At 43.5% G+C, this 22017-nt stretch overlaps 1 protein-coding gene across 2 annotated transcripts in view; it reads right to left on the bottom strand.

The window, feature by feature from the left end:
• Positions 1 to 274: 274 nt before the first annotated feature.
• Positions 275 to 22017, bottom strand: part of FOSL2 (FOS like 2, AP-1 transcription factor subunit) — a 35429-nt gene continuing 13686 nt past the window's right edge. Inside the window, exons 1-4 of one of the 2 annotated variants that reach the window (XM_051976225.1) lie at positions 21648 to 21757; positions 21284 to 21535; positions 10327 to 10434; positions 275 to 6263 (exon numbers count right to left, since the gene is read on the bottom strand). In XM_051976225.1, the coding sequence (XP_051832185.1) occupies positions 5748 to 6263; positions 10327 to 10434; positions 21284 to 21520 (861 nt within the window). In that variant the 5' untranslated portion in view covers positions 21521 to 21535; positions 21648 to 21757 and the 3' untranslated portion in view covers positions 275 to 5747. Of the gene's footprint in view, positions 6264 to 10326; positions 10435 to 21283; positions 21536 to 21647; positions 21758 to 22017 lie in introns of those variants that run through there. The other variant, XM_051976224.1, reaches the window with a different exon arrangement.

The following is a 22017-nucleotide window of genomic DNA, read 5'->3' on the forward strand; positions in this document are numbered from 1 at the left end:
TCTAATCCTACCATGTCTAGTTGTTAGTACTTCCTCCTTTTTTTTCTTTTCTTTTCCTTTTTTTTTTTGCTGAGACAATTAAGTGATCAGCCCAGGGTCACACAGCCAGGAAGTGTCTGAGGCCAAATGAGAACTCAGGTCCTGATTTCCATCAAAGATCGAACACTTTACCATGGAGAAAGGATGTATAAAACAAAACAAAACAAAAAACTCTACAGGCAATTCCAATGGCATGAGGAAGGATGGAAAAGAAAAAAAAACCAACATCAAGCTCTTCAATCTTAATTAATTTTATTCTACAAAATGCTACTCAGTTTAAATTGAAAAAGCAAAAAACAAAACAAAAAACCCAAAACAAAAACTTTTCAATATGTTCTTTCTTCCATAGCAGCAAGCTTTTTCTAACAAGCTTTCTCTTTTCTTAATTTTTTTTTTGTTTAGTGCAAATACTGTAGGTTTGTATTACAGTAAAATAACAAAACAAAAATCATACACTGCCAGAGATGCTTCAGGGGCTGAGCTAGGTCCTGATCTTCATACTTACACAAAAGGCAGCCCCACGCTCTGCCTTGGGCCTCATCTCAGGCAAAAAAAAAAAAAAAAAATCACTATCAATTTAAGAAGGAAGCAAAAAATAAAAAATAAAACCCCAAACTGATGCTCAAGAAATAGTTCAATTTCCCATAGATCTGTATTAATCTTTTTGACTTGTTTTGCCTTTCAGGGTCTTAAAAGCAGGCTTCAGTGTCCATCAACAACATATCTCTAATACACAATGATTTATTACTTTGAACATATATCAAAATATATACAATTTCTTTCTCCTCCCCTGCCAAAAAAAGACACCCTGATACCTATTCTCTATACACAGACGAGTATTTTCTTTTTCACTATTAATTACCCACAAACTAGAATAAATGGAATTGGCTTTTAATCACACAGGGAGAGAAAACAATTTCTAGGGAACAGGGCTCTGCTGGACTTCTTCCTGACCTCTGCCCCAAAAGGAATGACCATCCATTTTTAGACACAAAACCTCTTTGTACATTTTATACAAACACAAGTCACAAACCATTTTAGAAGGAAAAAAAAAGCATCATTTGCCTTAAAAAAATCTTAACAAAACAAAAACAAAAACAAAAAACCCAGAACTGAGTATTTTAATGCTTTCTTTTTATAGTCAGGTTTAGAATAACACAAAGAAAATGTAAACATTTTAATAAATAATGAAATAAATGTAGATTTAATTCTCCCTCCATCCCCCAATGTTTGACCCAAGACTTTAGGATCCTGCTGTTGCTAGCATGCTAGGGGATTAGGGAAATAAAAACACACAAAATAGCCTCTTTTTTAATTTTTAAGGGGGAAAAGGAGCATGGGAAGTTATTGTTAGTGGTGGTTAGATTGGGTTTTATTTGTTGGAGCAGTCTCTCTCTCTCTCTCTCTCTCTCTCTCTCTCTCACACACACACACACACACACACACACACACACACCTGCCAATAAGATTTTGGCTTTTAAAAGAGAACTAAACAAACAAATGATGAAGGCTTCAGACAGGTTTGATTAAGCATTGAAAATAAAATCAGCCACAAACCGTCTTGCCCTGAATTTACTACATGTCCTAGACTATTCCAAGCTAGTCTTGGACTGTACCCCCAAAGTAAAGGTGCTAAGAGAAGGAGAAGCAACAATATTATCATATCATAGATTTAGAGCTTGAAGGGACCTCAGAGACCAGTTATTCTATTGTTTTACAAATTAGGAAACTGAGACCCAAGGAAGTTGTGACTTGTCCAAAGTTCACAAAGGTAATAATTATGACTGACTTCAAAGCCACTGTTCTTTCCAGGAGATAAAGCCAAGTAGAGGGATGAAAATTGTCAACTTCAAGAGAAGTAAGCAGAGAAGAAGGGAGAAACAAGGGAAAGGAGGAAGAGGAAGAAAATCAGAGGATCAGAGATTTGGGGCTATGAAGAATCAGAGAAGTCATCTACTTCAAACCTCTCATCAACAGAATGTGGAAAAAGGATGGGAGGGGAAAAGGGAGTCGAATGGGGAAGACAAAGACAGCAGATACTGTAATGATAACCTTTTCATTTCTAACAAACTGATTGACCATTACTATGGAACCCTAGCAGGGCACTATATGCTATTCCCCCAAATCTAATCTCAGAAAGAGAAAATAAAAGGAGGAAACAGGCAATCCTGAGGGGTTCTAGTTGGGGGGGGGAATACTAGCCAGGGGTAAAATCCAGGAGACTTTAGCAGCACTGACTGCTCTTCAAGAAGAGAAGAATCCTTTCATCTCTCCAGCCCACAAGCTATGGGGAAGACTGCAACCCAAGGAGGGGCAAAGCCTCTATGGGGGCAGAAAAAAGAAATAAGCCTTTGTTTTTTCAGAGAATGACTCAAGACAGTGGACCAGAATGGCTGTGCACAGCTCTCCAGGCAGGCAAAAGAAAATGTTTATTTTTTCCCAAAAAAACAAAAACCAATCTTTTCTTGGAACTAACCCTGGCAATTTCCTAAGCTTCACCTAGATCCTCCCTCTCTTCCCTGTCAGTTAGCCCTCCTCAGTTCAGCCAGAGAATAGTTTGTTCTCAGAGAGGTCAGCCAGGCAGCAGAAAGGACTGGGCGTTCCAGATCCTGGCCAAAACGTGGCTCGGCCTTCTCAGAAAGCTGCTCCCAGCCCAGTCTGACTCCAGACTGAAGAGCTGTCTCATTGACCCCAATACCCTGGGAAGCCACGAAGTCCCTGTCCCAACCAACTCAACACGCTTTACTAGGAGTCAGCTGTCCTGGCACTAAATCCTACTTAGAGAAATATGTGAGTATTCGTGTGTTAGCTGCATCAATCTCTCTGACTGTTCCCCTGGAAGGAAGTGGTCAGAAAACTGAAAATATTAATCATCACTTAGGTGCAAATTTCATCTTCCCTGAATAAAACCATTATCTTTGTGAGAGCTCCCACAGAAGAGCAGGTCCTGAGTGGGGAAGGCCTCAAGAGATAAGGCCTTCTGAAGATGTTATATGGGTCACCTCGCTTTGGCTCACAAATGGTCCCAAAGTCAACATGGCTTTCTGGTCAACTCAACAAACATCCCCGAAGGCGAGGACTGCAATTTTTGTCTTTGTATCTCCAGGACTTAATAGTACCTGGGACACAGTAGGTACTTAATAAATGTTGGTTGCCTGATTGAGCTAAATGTGAAGAAAGTAAGCTCCTCCAAGTCAGGGACCCTTTTTGCTTCTGCTTTTGTATCCCCAGAGCGTAATGGGTTTTCTGGCACACAGTAGGTACTTAAATAGATGCTTGTTGAATAAATAAATGGAGCCCCAAGATTCATGCCTATTCATTGTCCAGAGGAGCCTCAGTGGAAGAGACTTTGATCAACCTTCAAGTCAGTTCTGAGCAAAGAGGGGAAGTAAAGGAGATCTTTTAAGACCAGGAAAAAAGCAGCTTCTTTTAATATATATATGTATATGCATATAAAAGCAAAGGGCTCCGACTTGGATTCCAATGCAACTAGAGATGATTAACCCTTTAAGAGGAAAGCATACCTCATTCACTTTCCACCACCTCATGCTGGGGTTCAGCTGACTCAGGAAACCTTTGCTTAACAGGAAGTCAGAAACCCTAAAACATTCAGGTTCACCTAGGGGCTCACCTTCCCAGAGCCTCCTGAGCCACCAGGAAGGAGTTTCCAACAGGGCCTGGGAATGTGGAAATGAAACTGGTTTTTAAAGCATTTTGCACTGGAGTGTTTTGTTTCAAGAAAAATGTGCATTTCAATGAGATCCCATCATCCCCCTCATCTAAGTTTTCTCATCATCTTCAGTGGCAATCACACACACTGCCCCAGATGGAAGGGATCACTAGAAAGGAGCTATGGCAAATTCCTTGGTGATCAATGAGTGTTGGCTGCTCAGTCTGTATTAGCGATAGCCACAGGAAGTGATCTGGGGGAGACAATGAAACAACTTCATGTCTCCTTGCCCACTCCAGCGCCTGATTTAGCAAACTTGCCCCCACTGGATTTGATTTAAATAAATGTTTAAAAAACACCAACTGATCTTTGGAACCTAATTGCCAGCAAGTGGATCTCCTTCGAAGGAATGTCTTAGTGGGAATGGATTTAAACCAAAGAAAAACCTGCCAAAGTGGCCGGAGTAATTAGTTACTAGTCAGGAGGATCAATAAGAACCAATAAGTCAATGAACCCAAAAGAGAGTCTCTACCTGATCCTAGGACCAGAGGCTTTAGTTAGAGGAATGAAGGAAAGCGGGGAAGGGGTCAGATAGAAGCTGTATTCTCAAGGGGGGGACTCTTCCTACACGGCAAACGAAGCTCCCCGCTCTCCAACAGCAGCCGGAGGAGGAATTAGCCGTCAGGGGCCTGGCCCCAGCTCAGTGACCCCCTACATGCGCCCATCACCGCACGGGCTGAGCCAGAAGAGAAGGTTGGGGAGAAGGGAGGCTAAAGTGGAAAAGCTCTCTCTGGGCCAGGTAGCAAAGCGCCCGAGGGGACAGGAGCTGCGGTCGGAGACAAGTAAGGGCAGAAGGGCTGAGATCGGTCTGCCCGAGCTGCAAACAGCCATTCCCGCAGCTCCTTCCCTCCCCCCACCCCCTCCCCATTCCCTTTTTATCCCGGGCCAAGGCTTGAGCTCGGTGTCTGCCCTCGGTGTGGGGAGGGGCCGCCCCGGCAGGGATGGGGAGAGTTGGCCCACGCTCATTAAAGCTCCGTGGGTGGCGTCACTCTGAGCGTCTGTAGGGGGAGGGTGGAGCCTGCAGAGGGCTGCCTCGATTCCCAGGGGAGGCAGGCAGGAGGGAGAAGGGTCCCCGGCCCGAGTGGAGAGGCAGTAATTATGGGAGACGCCCTGTTCGAGGCAGCAGCGGAGAGGGGGAAGCCGGTGCTGGCAACCTCCCGGCTTTGTTGGCGCTATTCCTGGGCTGGTAATTAAGCATTTTGCAGAGCCAGCTCTGACTGCACGCACACGGGGGCTGGGCTCCCATCTCCTGCCTCCGCGAGCACCTTCTTCCAGCAGCTGCATCTCCCAGCTCTGCGGAGGGTGGGAAAGGCCAGGGGACTGACTGTCGCAGACCCCGGGAGGCAGGAGCGGGCGAGTCTCTGGGGGAGCTTTTGGTGGCCTGTTTCCTGGCCCAGTATCCCAAGCCACACACTTCAGACTCAAGGAAAATCATTTACTCACAGCCCTACCTCCAGAAACAAATAAAGATCTTTAAGGGGGTCTTAAGTGCTGAGACCACCCTCGTGAAATGTCCTGGAAGGGTAAGGAATAAAAAGGGAGAGAAACGGATATAAGGGGAGTAAAGCTCAACAGGAATGGTTTGAGTGGGAGGGAAGGCACCAAATGTGCCCCAAAGGGGAAAGGAAGTCAAGGAAAGAAACCATCACTCCAAGATACAATATCAGAAGAAAGGGAAAGCAATGTCCAGACCAACTTCAGGGAGAGATGCCAGTCCACAAAACAAGAGTTCTCCCAAGTTTTGAAGGTAACAGGAATGGCCTGTGGGATTAAGGAGGGAGTTCCCACTTGATCCACGGGTCTGCCCTGAGCTCCTCTGTCCTCCTCATGGCCAGAGTCCCCTTCATTCTCCCCAGAGCCAAGCTCTCCTGTAGTGTCCCTCTGTCTGCTGTCACTCATTGCCAGTGTGCTGGTCCCTAGGAAGGAGGCAGTGGAGAAGGTGGAGGGCGGCTTCCCTTCATGCCCCTCCAGAGCTGGGTTACAAAGCCAGGAGAGTGGGAGAGTTCAAGGAATCTGAAGACTGGTCCCCACTGCTGCTACTTCTCCGGTGGGCCTTGGAGCAGGACTCAGAAGGGGACGCAGGGGACTCCTGCTCCAGCACGTTGGGGTAGGTAAAGACCAGGTTGGAGGTGCCCGGGGTGATGGCTGGAGTGGAGTTCACCACGATAGGGGTGTTGAGGGGCTCCTCCCCATAAAAGCCCCCAGCAATGTTGATGGGCTTAATGACGGACCGCTGGGCCTTGTCCAGGGCTGAAGAGGAGGAGGATGGAATCTCTTCTTCCAAGGGCTCTTGTTTCACCACCACAGTACCTACCCCGCTGCCGGGGCGCATGGACTGCAGGCTGTGAGACGGCGGGGTCCGACGCTCTTCGGGGCTGATTTTGCACACAGGCCCATGGGCCACCAGCATAAACTCTAGTTTCTCCTTCTCTTTCTGCAGCTCAGCTATCTCCTTCTGCAACCCCGACTTTTCTTCCTCTAGCTCTTCTGTTTCCTATTGAGAGAAGACAAATTAAGTGAAATCAGAGGAAGGAACCTCCATTTTCCCTTCTATGCTCTTTATATAAATGTACTGCAGGACTAAAAGAGAGAGCTAAAAAGGAATCTCAGAGGTCATTTGGCCTAATCTTTTCATTTTACAGATGAGAAGATTGAGGCCCAAGATCACATGAGTATCAAACATCAAGACTGAAATTCAGGCCCCTGATTGCAGAAGACCTCTATACAATGCCTCAAATCCAGGCTCAGGAGTGACCACGATGCATTTTTGGAGAGACACACAGCTGGGAAGTGTGTGCTAGTAGTACCTACTATATGTCAGGCACTGTGTTAAGTAGGATTATTATTTCATTTGATCCTCACAACAACCCTGAAGAATAGGTACCATTATTATTTCCACTTTTACAGTTGAGGAAACTGAGGCAAACAAGTTAAATGACTTGCCCACAGTCTCTCAGCTAGCAAGTGTCTGAGGCTGGTTTTAAACTCAGGTCCTCCTGACTCCAAGGCCAGTGCTCTATCCACTGTGCCATCCACCTGCTCTACCGCTAATAATTTCTCTGGATCCAGATGCAAAATCTATCAAACTTGGATACATAAAAGCTGGAAGGAACCCCATGAAGACATCTAATTTAACCTGGACTTGAACAAAACAGACCACATACTACTAGTTCTACGCTCCTTTTCCATCTTTGTCTTGTAACATTCCCCCTGTGTCCTAAGACAAAGTCCACTGCTCTCTAGGCATCCTAATACACTATTCCTGATGCCCAAAATGTCTTGCTCTCCTCTTTTTCCCCATTGAATTCTTACTCATCCTTTAAACTATAGTTCAAATGCACTTCCTCCATGAAGGTTACCCTGCTCTCCCTATGGGTAATGGCATCCTCCCAAGACCTCATATAGCATATTGTTTGCAACCTTCAAATGAACTTGTCATGTCAGTATTCTAATTTTTGCGTTTGTACTTTACAAGGCTGATATTCTACTAGATTATAAATTCCCATCATAAAGAATTAGGCTAGATAATCTTGATGTTCTTCTGTGTTCTACCTCTGTTATCCTTTATTTTCTGATCCTCTAAGCTTAGTTTCTCTCTCAGGGCCTAGTGCACAGTAAGTACTTAATTAAAGTCCTTAGAGTGAATGAACAAACACATAAATGAATAACAGTATCCCACGTCATAAGCTTGGACCCAAAGTTAAGAATTCTAAAACACTTGGAAGATAAGATACTTTCTGGTCTCCATAGTTGGATCCAGGTTAGCACACAACATGCAGAAAAGTGTATTTGAAAAATGCCGTCTCCTAGAATAGTCACTGGGTATTCATTGCCCATATGTGGGGATGCTGAGTGAGGTCATAGAATCATGTCTTAGATATGGAAGGAGCCTCATAAGACCTCAATCCCATCTTTTCATGTTACAGATGAGGAAACTGAGGGTGATCAACTTTCCCAAGATAATACCAGCAATAAATATCACAGAGGAATCTCCAGTTCAATGTCCCATGTGCATCGCAAGCTCAGCAGATTTAAAGTGAGAACTGAAAATGCAGAATCTCTTGGAAATCTCCCCTTTTCTTTCTATGCTCCATTCCTCCCTCCCAACTGCTATCCTCAAACCCAAACTTGCTTTTTCTTTCAGGCAGCTGACATTTAAAAACCAATATATCCAAAACAGAACTCATCTACTAGAATCAGTAATATGTACATGAATTGTCTTAGTTAGGCAGTGCAGAGGATAGAGTGCTGAGCCTGGAGTCAGGAAGACTGAGTTCAAATTCAACCTTAGATACTTGCTAGCTGAGAGACCCTGGGCAAGTCACTTAACCCGTTTGCCTCAGTTTCCTCAACTGTAAAATGGAAATAATAATAGTGTCTACCCCTCAGGGTTGTTGTGAGGATCAAATGAGATAATATTTGCAAGGCATTTAACATAGTGCCTGGCATATAGTAGGTACTATATGAATACTTATACTCTTCCCTTTCTTTTCATTTCTTCTCCAATTCCACCAAAATAGAGCTCAAGATTTAGGGGGTGAACTTTTGTTCTTCACTTTTTAAAGTCGATCATATAACCAGATAAGGTATGCCAAGAAATTTCTGAGGGAGTAAATATCAATCTCCTCTTCTCTCTACACGCTGCCCCCGACCCCTCCTACCCAATGCAAGCTCGTATTTAAGGAAGAGTAGTAGACAAGAGTCACAAAGCCGGACGTGAAGGAAAGTTACAGGAGAAAAGAAAAGTTTCCATCTCCCTCAAGAGCTTGACAAGCGTCATGGGCTTATAAGAGGTTTCCTGTGGAGGATGTGGCCGAGGGAACTGTGAGGGGAAGGGAGGAGCGAGGCGTTATGGCCTTAAAGAAAGACGTGGGGACTTTGTAAGGGTTTAGTCTAGGCTTTGGAGGGACAGGATTTTCTAAGGATCAGGAGAAGATACAACTTTTTGAGGGCAGAAATTGTTTTGTTTTGGTCTTTGCAGCCTCAGTCCCTAGGAGGTGTTTAATTAATATTTGTCAAATTGAAGCAAGGAGGACTCAGCAGTCAGAGACACTAGGGTTTAAATCCCACTCTTGCTAATTACTACATATGACCTTTGGGCAAGTGGCTAATCTCTCTGGCCCTCAGTCTTCTTATATGTAAAACCATGAGGAAATTGGCCTAGATGAGCCTAAGGTCCCTGCCAGCTTTACATCTATGCTTTTTTGAATTCAGTGAATTAGGTTTAATGGGGAAAGACAAAGTGGAAAATTTTCAAACACCAATAAAAACACTGTCTAGATACCAAGATAAAGAATAATCACTTCTGCTTCCCATGTGACCTTGGGGAAACCATACAACTTCCTGTGGGCCTCAGTTTCCTCATCTATCAAATTGGGGTTTACACTCAATGACTTCTGAATTTTCAAGCTCTGGAGCATCGATCAAATGATCCTAAATTATGTTTTCATCTTTATCTCTTCACTTTTTCCACTCTTCCCCATTTTTTAACCCATTTCTGTGGATCTATTATCATGAATTTGCCCAATCACTTAAGAGTTTGAAGAAAAAAAGTATCCTCATGCAATCTCTGACAATATCCCCGCTGTCTAATCTTGTAAATTCAACACTACAGAATTCACTTGGGAAAGAGTCATTATTGAAAGGCCCCAAGGACTCCAGGAAGAGTATTACGGGAAGGAGATGAAATCCTAGATTTGGACTCTGGACATGGGTTTACAGTCTGATCCTCCCATTTCTTACCTCTGTAATTCTGAACAAGTGCCTTCCACTCTCTGTATCTAGGCTTTCTTATCTATGAAATGAGGGAACTGAACTCCATGAACTGCCTGGTCCCTTCCTTTGTTTCCTGGCAAACTAAAAGAGAATTGTTCATGTAGAAGGTGGTGTCTCTCATACCAAAAGAGATGTACCCAAGATGCACTCTCCCCCCCCCCCCCTAGACATTTTGGAACGAGGCAGAAGGATTTGGACCCAATGCAGATCTTCTGTTCTCTCTACTTAGGGGGTTGAGTTAGAGACTCGTTAGCTAGGATGATGTTGAGACTGGTCAGCTCAAGGGTCAGGGAAGGAAAGGTCACGGACACCCAAGAGCTTGGGGTGATTAAGGAGCCAGAGAGAGTGACTCACAAGGTCAGAATGGAAGAGCCAAGACCACAGAGAAAGGCTCATTTGACATGGTGTGTGGTGAGGTTAGGAAGTTCATGCCAGCAAAGGCCATGAAGAATATAAGGTGCACAGTCATAGAATATGACTCATCTTTGTCAAAAATGGAACCCAGGCTACGGAGTTCAGGGAAAATATCTTTTTAAAGCTAGAGCTCTGAGAGAGAGGTAGTCCCTAATGCCTGCAGTGTTTAAAAATGGAGGGGCTGAGTCCTGGAGAGCGGGCTGACTGTGGCAGACCAGGCTTACACTGGCTCTTGAAGGCCAGAAGTTTTCATATTAGGGCAGATTCCTGCCAGCACCTGCTTTTAGAATTGAGGGACTCCAGAGGCTAGAGAGGGCACGGTGTCAGAGCAAAGCCCAGAGCCCTTCACTCCAAGCCACAGTTCTTACCGCTTGCAGCTTCTCAGTCAGCTCCCGGCGACGGTTGCGGCATTTGGCTGCAGCAAGCTTGTTCCGCTCTCTCCGAATTCTTCGCTTCTCCTCTTCTTCAGGAGATAGCTGGATACGTGGACAGAAAGGAGAGGAGAAAATAGACAAGAGACAAACAGTAAGAATTGAGCCAATCTTTAGATTGCTTTTTTCAGAAGGAAACATTTTAAACCCGCTCAGATACAATTTGGGGATGAGATAGAAGTTGTGTAGGAAGGAAGCTAGTCTGGGGTACAGAAGGGAGAGAGATCTCACTTGAGATGTGGTTCAAGCCTCTTTCACAGTTAGGAGTGAGTAGCTCAGTGAGCACATGAAGAAGGAGATGTCCAATACTGACAAAAAGAACAGGGTCTGCTCTCTCTGAGGCAGAAATGGACACTGGGACTTGCCAGACGTGGCAAGATGACATATTTTGTCATGTCAGCCCCTGATTCTTTGCCAAGAACAAAGAGTAAAAGCTGGGAATGCACACTGGAAAGATTTCCACTCCTTGCCTGGCCTGACCCCACCTATATAAAGCAGCTTCTTCCAAACTTTAACTAATTATCCCTCCCAGCACCTATGTCATCCCTGGATTCATTATCCCCATTTGGCAGATGAGGAACCCAGCCCTGGAGCTCCTGGAGAAGCAAGAACAACAGGAGTCTCTCCCGGTACAAGTGGGGTTCAGGATGATGTATTGGGACAGTCAGAGGGATCTTGTGATGCTACCAACACTTAAACCTTCCTTAGACCTTCACCTGGCACTGGAAGGAAGTCCTGGAAATGAATGATCCAATTCCAATGATGCTATGTGGAAGAGTGGGGAAAGAGCTTTGGGTCTGGAATCAGAGGTAATGGGCTCTAGATCTATGATTCAGTTACTGCACACAGATTAATGATCCTGGAGTGTTAAGGTGATGAAGTGGATAGAGCAACAGGCTGGCAAATCTAACCTCAGACACTTTCTAGCTGTAAGACTCTGGGCAAGTCACTCAACTTGGCTTGCCTCAGTTTCCCCATTTGTGAAATGAACTAGAGAAGGAAATGGCCAACCACTTCAGCCTCTGTCAAAAAAAAACCGCCAATGTGGTTATAAAGAGTGGGACATGATTAAACAACAAATTTTCATTAACATAATAATAATAATAATAATGGTAATACTAATAATAGCTGACATTTACATACTTCTTTAAAGATGACAAACTGCTTTGCATGTATTATCTTAATCAACAAATACTCACTGAGTAAAACGCTCTGCAAAAGTGCCAGGCCCTGTTGGGGATGTTACTTTCAAGGAATATTGCCACAACTCAGTGATCTCTAAAGTGAAAGCCTGAATCATCTTCACTGGGCACTGGATGTGTGAGACTGTTGCCCACCCTAGGAAGCAGCTGGAGTCAAAGGATGTAGGATAGCATCCATTCTGACAGCCATTCCATTGACTTCTTAGACAGCTAATGTATCATCCTTCCACTTTCCAAAAAGAAGTGGGTGGACCACAGAAGCAGAATCATGTATATGCTGTCAGACACTCAAAACTGTTTTTCTTCATTATGGCAAAAGGTTTGATGGGAGAAGGGAAGAGGAACATTTATAGAAATGACTGTGATCTAAACATAAAAGCATTCAACACCTCTTTTGTTGTTGATTTTATCAAGAATATAAGCTCCTTGTGTACAGGGAATTCGTTTTGACTTTGTATTCCCAGAATGTACCCAGTACAGGGTTTTGCATATATTTGTTTCTTTATAAATGTCTGTTGACTGAGTGACCTTGCTAAATGGAACATCTGGCTCAAGGCTCAATTCCCAGATAGTTAAGGAGAACAAAAATAGAAAAAGCTGTGTCCCCACAACTGTCTGAATTCTTCATTCCAGGGTCCTCTTCAACAAGATCCTCCAGTGCATCAAAGGACCTAGCCAACTAACTAAACCTGATGATCCCATACAACAAATTCAATTTAGCAGACATTTAATGAGCTTCTGCTATGTGCCAAGAACTGCACATGAAGAATGAAAGACAAAGACAATTCTGCTTCTCTTCACCAGAAGCGTACATTCTACTGCTCAGCATATGACCCATGTGTACGATCTTAAAATCCTCACTCAGGTGGAGACCCTCAAAAACCCAGCACTCAAAAAAAGTGAGGTCACTGCCTGCACATAAAGGCACTTTGGGGGGTACAGAGGAAGATGAAGAGTAAAACACACAGTGTGAGGAGGAGAGAAAAGACAATACTAATGTCCCCCAGAAGCACCGGGGATCCCTCGTCCATTGAAGCCTCCTCAGACATGGGGATGCTTTCTGATTTGACTCTTTAGCTGTCTACCTACAGGTGCAGTGGGTAGGGCACCAGGCCTGGAGGCAGGATACCTAAGTTCAAATCCAATCTCAGATCTTTACTGGCTGCATGACCTGGGCAAGGCACTTAAAACTTGTTTGCCTCAGTTTTCTTATTTGTAAAATGAGCTGGAGAAGGAAATAACAAACCACTCCAGTATCTTTGCCAAGAAAACACCAAACGGGGTCACCAAGAATCAAACATGATTGAAATGAATGAACAATAACAACAAACTTTGACTAAAAGTTTGCTATGGCTAAGTTCTGCTCCAACTCCTACTCTCTACTTATACTTTTGCTTCTGTCAAAGTAGCAAAAATTTTAAAGCAAAAAATTCATCCCGTAGCCGGCGATCTGATGATGAGCTTCTCCAAATAAACTTCCAATGTCTAACAAAAATGATCATAATAAAAATAATAATAGTTATAATGTCTTACATACACCAGATCAGAGGCTCATAGATGTATGTAGAAGGAACTTTAGTTTTCTAATCCAATCCTCCCCTTCTTTGTACAGATGAGAAGACTGAGACCCAGAAAAGCAAAGGAACCTGCTTATAGTCACTTAGTCAACAAGTTATAGGATATGAGTTCAAATCCTCTGACTTCCAAACCAAAGCTCTTTCCATTGTACTTCACTGCCTCCTCTGTGTATAGAGCACTTTAAAATTTCCTATAAAAGGCTTCTTATCTGAGGTCACTCCAGCCCTATCAGTCAAGTCTTATTATCCCTATTTTATAGACAAAGACACTGGGCCAAGTTAAGTCAAATGACACAATTAGTGTAGAGCAAAGCTTCAAACCAGGTCTAACTCCCAGTTGGGGTTTTTTCCCTATGTGGTATGACCATATGGAATATTCCCCCAGCCATCATTCTTCTGGTCTCTCGGGTTCACAACCTCAGTGTTATTCTATAACCTGTTATCCTACACACCCAATCAGCTACCAGATCTTGTTGATTCTATCTTCACAAGATTTGTTCTTCTTCTCCCCTCTCTCAATGGACATAGCCACATCTTAATACAAGCCTGCATCATCTCTCACCTGGAGCATTCTAACAACCCTTAATGGATGCCCCTCCTCTCTCCTATCCATCTTCCATGAAGCTGTCAATGTAATTTTCCTCAAGGGAAGGACTGAATTAAAAATAAAACTCTTCTCTCTGATCTTTAGAGTTCTCCAAACTCTAAGGTCTGCCCTCAGTTCAAATTTCTCCTTTTTTTCTTCTTCCCACAATACTCTACATCTCCTTTCTCCATGCTTTACACTGACCATCTTCCATATTTATCAAGGCTCTCCTACCATACCTTTGTCTCACTTCCTTGCAGATTCAAACTCACTACTGACTATAGGAAGTCTTTCCAGATCCATCCAGCTGCTGGTACCCTGTCTCTAAACTACCTAGCAGATTTGGTATTTATTCAACATATAGTTACTAATGGACATTGCTCCTCTACAATAGAGGATTAAATAAGCTCCTTGAGGGAAGGAACATTTTTGACTTTGTGTCCCCAGCATTTAGGACAGTGCTTGGTCCATAGCAGGCACTTACTATATGCTTTTCTAGATGGATTGGGTGAACTCTGAAGTCCCTTCTACCCCTGAGATTCTGTCATGATGGCATATGATGGCATGGAACTGGGTTAAAGTTACAATAGAATTCTTATCACCTAAAAGAATAACCCCTCTGATACTTGAGTTTGGGCTAGAATCACCACGGTTTCAAACCTGTTTTCTTTGAGATTGGTGAATTTTAGGAGGACCAGGTGAAACAAGCTTAGTAGCAGCATTTAGGTATTGTACAGAAGGCACAAAGTGTCGACATTAGGTCACATAGAGACATGACCCTACCATGGGTTGTCCTGAAGCTTCCTAAAAAAAGACTCAGAGCTGTTCACCTCTTCAGGTTCTTGTAAATGCCTACTTCTTTGAGTATGGTATTAAATGAAATCATGGATACACAAGTATCCATATTATATCTATGACATATATCCATACACACACACACACACACACACACACATATATATGACACATACACATGGATGATTACTATTAGGATTAGAAAAGGATCATGGCATTGTGAATAGAGGCAGGAAAACAGGTTCAAATCCTACCTCCAACACTGGCCATGAGATCCTGAGCAAATCATTCAAACTCTTGAGGCCTCTCTGAGACCATTAACTACAGAACTGTTGGGATGTATTGTTGTGCAGTAGGAATTCTTGGGAGTTCCCTGTCCCAGTGAAATCATAGGTCGGGTCCTAAACAAATTATTACTATTATTTTTATTATCATGAGTAGGTACCATGTTCTTTTATGTGTTATTTGAGCACCATCCGAGCTAAGCTTAGAAAGGCTTGTCACCAGACTGGATGTAGGACGAGGTTTTAATTTTTTACCATACCAAGTGTCAGAGACCACCTACTAAGTAAGAGAGAAGTTGCCATCTGGGTTAGTAAACAACATAATACACCCTTGAAATGCTCAAATTCAAGCCCCACGTAGGTCCAGCATTGGTAGCATCTTCACCACTATTTCAGTTCTTCCCTTCCCCACATCCCTAGATCCTAGAAAAAGTTTGGCCCAGAGGTCTCCATGCCTGCTCCCAAGCTCTCCGCCCTCCCCTTCCCAAATCCCAGTCTTGGGAGGTATATGGCAAGTTGTGGGAACTGTCAACATGGGAAGTATCCAGGGAACATGAGATCAACAGAGCGTGTGTGTGTCAGCACTAGAGCCCTACCCACCCACACACTGCACGCACCCTTCCCTCAGAGCCCCAGGCCTCTGGAAGACAAGCTCTTGGAACACAAGCAGGTGCTAGGCCCATCTTCTGCTAAAGCGTTCCTCCCCCCAGGTAATAGGATCACAGGACACTAGCCAGAGAACTGGAAGGAACTTTAACCCAACCAAATAAACTGCAAGTTAGAGAAAGATATTCTAGAAAATAAATGGTAGAAATGAATTTGAACTCAGGTCTTCTGGCTTCAGAGTCAACATTCCTCCCATGATGCCAGCATGAGGATCTGGGGATTTTGATAATGAAGCTGACTTATCCATTTCCTCCAGGTGTTTGTCATGCTTTAGAGAAAGAGAGACTCAGCTCTAAGACAGAGCTTTCCTTTGCTGTGGATCCCCTTTCATGAAACTGAGTCTAGTGAAAGAAATATTTTCTTTGAGGCAAGAAAGCCTTATGAGTTACAAGGAAATGGAAAAGAGTATGGGAAAGGGCAGACATGACAAGTTAGCATCAGATAGGACAAGACAGGACAGGACGGAACAGGACAGGATAACATCGGATAGGATAGGATAAGATAGGATAGGATAGGATAGGATAGGAGAGGATAGGATGGGACAGGACAGGACAAAATAAAATAGGACAGGGCAGAACAAGATAAGAAAGAGGACAGGCTAGGACAAGATAGAACAGGACAGGACAAGACAGGACAGAACAGGACAGGACAAGACAGGACAGAACAGGACAGGACAGGACAGGAAGGACAGAACAGGACAGGATAGGATAGGACAGGACAGGACAGAACAGAATAGGACAGGTCAGGATAGGACAGAACAGGACAGGACAGGACAGAACAGAAAAATAGATAAAATAGAAGATTCTGGAGAATCCAGGGAACTTGGGTTCAAATCCCACTTCAGACTGAACATCATATGGGTGAACCTGAATAATCATTTAATCTTTCTAAGCCTCTTTTGTAAAATGAGGAGTTGGGTCTATATGGCCTCTAGAACCCTTCCTGGTCCAAATCTTTGATCCTAAAATAGAATTACAAAGCTGTGAAGTGATCACCTATCACAACCTAACATTCAAGCTCCTTGAACACTTTGCTTTTGACTTTGTATCTCTGGCACCTGGAACCTACCAAATACTCAACAAATTCTTGCTGGATGAAAGAAAACAATCCCTTCACTTAACACATGAGGAAACTGAGGCTCCAATAAGTGAGGAGAATTGTCCAGTGTCACCACCTAGTTAGGACAGATCTGGGACCACAGCCCAGGTCTCCTGCCTACCAGTTCAATGATATTTCTGTTCTTCTTGAAAAATGATGGTTCTGAGTTCCAAGTTCATGATGGATCATCAGAAAATGTCTCTTGTTCCTTTCCTTCTCTCACAAACAAATAAAAACCTCCAGCCAGATTGTCCTGGGGTATTAGTGTGAGTTAGACATCACTCATAGAGAGGAAATGGATGCCATTCAGCATCTTCCCGCCGTGGTTCCTTGCAGCCCCAAAGAGTCAATGCCTCTCCCAGGGTGCCTGACTCACCCCTGGGGTCATTTATGTCCTGGGAGAGTCCGGCTCACCAACGGCTGTAAAATCTTTTGAGGTTCATGGAGAAAAGCACATTAATAGGAGACATTATTATGACTGCTGATCCTGAAGGATGGCTCAATTACAAGAGACCTCATTGGAAACATCAGGGCACTTAGTGAATGAAGTCTGATTAATATTAGCTGCCCTGTCTGACTTGCACAGTGGTTAATCACTACAATAGACAGTGTTCCAAATTAGTTGAGGGCTCCCCTGACATCATTCTCATGGAATGACTTCCATCTTCCCTTTTTCTTTCCCTTTTGGGCTTTGGGGGTTTTCCAGCTCTGCTTGAAGTCTCTCAGTTCCAGCACAACATTTGACCCTACTTAATAATAAAGAAATTTTAGCTTTTTGGAGAAGGAACAGTAGCAAAGCAGCACAAGGAGAAGCTCCTGTCATACAGCCATTGCCGGGAGGACCTGCAGATATTCACAGTTTGATACAGAAGATTAGCAGTCTAGGTGGTAGATCTGAATTCAGATGATTCCCACGTTTGCCACTAATCAGTTTTGTGTGACATTAAGTAAATGACTTAATCTTTCAGTTTTTCCCCTCTCTGTCTGTCTGTCTCTCTGTCTTGGTGTGTTTGTCTCTGTCTCTGTTTCTCTTTCTGTTTCAATCTCTGTGTTTCTGTCTCCCTGTGTATCTTTCTGTCTGCCTCTTTGTCTTTGTGTCTGTTTCTCTGTGTCTCTGTGTCTTCCCTCTCACTCCAGGATACTTCATCAGTAAAATGAAATGGTTGATTCTTGGTCTGAGAGAATACAAGCCCTTTCAGTAGAGTTGATGGACTACACATACAAAAAGGTACATACACTGCCACTTTTTGCTATCTATTCCCCTTTGTTACAAGAGACAGTTCAATGTGAGAAGGGTATATTGGAAAATGACTAGTGTTTCTTAAAAACCATCAATAATTTTTTAAAATAAAATGAAGGGATTGGACAGATTACAGAAATACAGAAAATCTAAGCTCAAAAGGATCTAAGGCCACAAAGTATAATTTGAACAAGGATCCCTGCCTACCACATCCCTAAGAAATTTTCATCCAATACTTTGATTAAGACCTTTAATAAGGAAGAACTCACTACCTCCAAAAGTGAAGGGAAACACACTACTTCTCAAACCCACCTATCCTACTTTTGGATATCTCTAACAGCTAGCTCTAATTTACTTCCACTAAATTAACACTTCCTTCATTAGAATTTCTCCTCTTTGCTTCAATTTTTGAGCCAACAAGTCTATAGTTTTTTTCCCCCACTACAAACACAGCTATCATGTACCAAGTCCCACACCCCAGTCAAGTTCTTCTCACCTTTTCCCTCAATCCCTGTCAGTTTTTTCAAACAAGTCCTCATAAAACCTAATCTTGAGATCCTTGACCATCCTAATTACCCTTTTAGGAATGTCCATTCTAAAATATGTCTTTGGGGATCTTCTTTGCAAAGATACTAGAGTAATTAGCCATTTCCTTTTCCAGCTCATTTTATCAATGAGGAAACTGAGATAAACAGGGTTAAGTGACTTAACACAGCTAGTTAAGTGTCTGAGGCCAGATTTGAATTCAGGAAAATTCACCTTCTTGACTCCTTGCATTCTAATCACTGCACTGTCTAGCTGCTTTCTCCATAACTTGTTGAGATACATATATGGTGCCCTAGGAAAATGCTGGTCTCTTGGGAGAAACAAGCTCTATAACTCCAAACAATATTGAAACTATCAATGATAATGGCCGGGTGAACACTATTCCCCTTTCAATGAAAGGACAGATTCATAAGCTGCTCAGGATAAAAAAGGACCTGGAGCTGCTCCTCCTCTAAGAGGACAAGTAGAGTAGGCATCTCAAGAAGCTGTACTGGTAAGCCAGGTGTGGATGACTGCCTTGGCCTGCTGGTCCTGTGCCTGGAAGGAATCTTCACTTCATCTCTACCTTCAAGGATCTCTTTCTTCCTTCAGGGTTTAGTTCAGATATCACCTTCTCTGGATGCGCGTCTCTCTCCTTTCATCCATCTCCCTCTCTCCTTTCCTCTCCCTCCTCTCTCTCTTTCCTCCCTCCTTCTCTCTATCTCTGTCTCTGTCTCTCTCTCTTTCTCCCTCTCCTTCTTTCTCTCTCTTCCTCCATCTCCCTCTCCCTCCTAATTAATTTGCAGTTACTTATTCAGGTAAATATTATTTTAGGTGGCTGAGCAGATAGAGTTCTGGGTTTGGAGTTAAGAAGACCAGAATTCCAAAACAATAAAAATGTTATATTTCCCTCAAAGAATATAAGCTTCCTGAGCATAGCCACCGTTTCATTTTTGTCTTCATATCTCTAGCATCTAACATCGACAACACATTATCAGTGCTTAAGAAATATTTATTAGAAAAGAATATTCCCTCATAGTTGTATACTGCTTTAAAGTTGGCAAAGCATTTCAGGAGCAACTAATTATCACAGTAAATAGAGCATGGGGCCTGGAGTCAGAAAGAACTGACACTTACTAGCTGTGTGTCACTGGCTTTCTGCCTCAGTTTCCACAACTTTAATATGGGTATCATAACAGCACCTACCTCTCCTAAGCATCAAAAAAAAATTTGTAAAGCACTTAGTCCAGTACCTAGCACGTAGCTGTTGTTTGTCCTTTGTTCTCAAAGAGGACCATGACATCAGAGAGGTGATATCATGATATATAAATGAATTGCATTTAAGTGAGGGAGGGCTTTGCAAAGTCACTTGCCTCATTTTCCCCTCCAGAGCCATCTGCTGCATCCGGTGGCCAGGTATAGGTCAAGAAGGCTAGAGATGGCCCCGGACTAACACAGAGTAGGCACTTAATAAATGCTTGTTTCCTTACTTCCTTTTATATACATTTTCTTATTTGGTCTTCACAATGACCCTGTGAGGTAGCTTTTAGCCCCCTTTTAGAAATGAGAAAACTGGAGCTCAGAAAGACTGAGTTGCTTAGAGTCACATACAACTAATGGGAGGATTGATTCTAAACCTGTTGCAAAATCTAATACTATCCACTACGCCATCCTATCTCTGGCATTAATTGAATTGAAAAGAATTTTTTTCTTTGATCATAACATTTTATCTTCAGAGCTAAAAGGTAACTCAGAGACTAGCTAGTCCAAAGGCATCATTTTACAGATGGGGAAACTGAGTCCCCTTGAGAGTAAGTGACTAACTCAAAAGGGTAGTAAATAGCAAATGTGAAATTTGAATCTAGATTGTCTAACTTTATAGTCAGAACTCTTCTCTATTATATTTTCTTATTAGAAAATTCAGCAGTAGAAAAAGTACTGGGTGAGAAATCAGGGGGGCAAAGATCAAATCCCTACTCTAACACTACCTGTGTCTCATCAGGAAAGTCATTTCCCCTCAGTGGACCCATAAAATGCAGGAATTCAGACCAGATGACTTCTCAGTCCCCTTTCAGCCACTGGTCACAGTGCCAGATTCAACTCGGGACCCTAGTAAACAATGTGTTACCCCCAGCCTGTGCCTCCTTTTCCTTTGCAACATGGAAAACTTGATGCTAACCCTATTCATAAGGATATTTAGAAAGCAGCTCATAAAACTTCCTGACACACACTTTGAAAGTTCTATAAGAGCTCCATAAATGCTCAATAGAAACCATTTCCTGGATCCTCCAGGGGCGTGGAGATACCACAGGGCTTTGCCCTCCACATACCACCTCTGACAATGACAATCTGGGTGACCTTGTGCAAGCAAATGATTTCCTCAGGTCTCAGTTTCCCCAACTGTAAAATTAATGATTTGGGTCTCCTCCTTCACCAAGTATGATATTAAGACTCCAGAGGCCATCTAATCTAATCCCTTGATTTTATAAATGAGAAACATAAAGCCCAGGAAGATTATCCAGGATGCCTCAAAAATAGAATTTAAACCAAAGTTCTCCGCCTCCAGAGCTAGTGCTCTGTCCATTTTATCAAAGACACGACTGACAACTTCATAAGTATAAAGTGCTCCTCTTCTGCCTCATGTTCCAAGAAATTAAGATGCATGATAATAACAATAATATCCATTTTGCTCCAATTTACACAGCTGGATTTGAAATGAAACGACTTGTTAACTGGATTAGCTAATGAATGTCGGAGGCTGGATTCAAACCCAAATTTTCCTGATTCTATAATTCTCCCTCCTGGGCAAGAACTTGCCAGTAAATTGCGCCCCTCACCGCCCCCTTCTCCAGTTCTGCAAAGAAATGCCTGCCCTGCCGTGGTCTCCCACGCGCCCTTGCGGGGTAGATCCCGAGCCTTACCTGTTCATCTCTCCTCCTCCTGCCCACGGTGGTGCCGATGGTTTTGATGACCCCGGGCCTGGCCAGCGTCATGTGTCCTGGGACGGAGGCTAAGCCCGGCAGCGGGCTGTAGGGGTGGGAGCGGGTGTACGGATTCGACATGGAGGTGATGACTGTGGGCTGCACCATCCACTGGAGGTCCTGACTAGTGGTAATGGCATTGATGGTGGGGATGAAGGCACTGCCAGATCCTGGCATATCTACCCGGAATTTCTGAGGGAAAGAAAAAAGAGAGACACCACAATGAATCGAGATGAGAAGCTAATCTGAGCAAAGGTAGCAAGAGGAAAGAGCCGGGAGGCGGCTGGACCAAAGAGGGACTGACCCAGGGGCCTCAGACAAAGTCTGCTGCACCCATGACGCAAAGGAAGCCTTCCGGGCACGAGTCTTTCCATCCCAGCCTGCAGCCCAACTATAGGAATGTGACGGAGAAATAAGGCTGTCAACACATCCAAAGCTGACTTTTAAAATAGATGCAGCAGCCCATCAGTATGCACACAACCAGGCACTCTCTGCACCTCACCCATGCAAGCTGTCGTGGTATTCAGCAGAAGGGCCTCCTGCCTGGGTGTTCATTCTGGATTCACAGCTGTCAATCACTCCCCCAGGTGCAGGGACTCTGTGGCCAATGATCAATAAGAGAAGCCTTCAGAACAGACCGATTAGCATTGCAGGAGAGGGGCCTGGGGCCCCTA

The sequence above is a fragment of the Antechinus flavipes genome, chromosome 2, assembly GCF_016432865.1.
Source record: "Antechinus flavipes isolate AdamAnt ecotype Samford, QLD, Australia chromosome 2, AdamAnt_v2, whole genome shotgun sequence".
Lineage (NCBI taxonomy): Eukaryota > Metazoa > Chordata > Mammalia > Dasyuromorphia > Dasyuridae > Antechinus > Antechinus flavipes.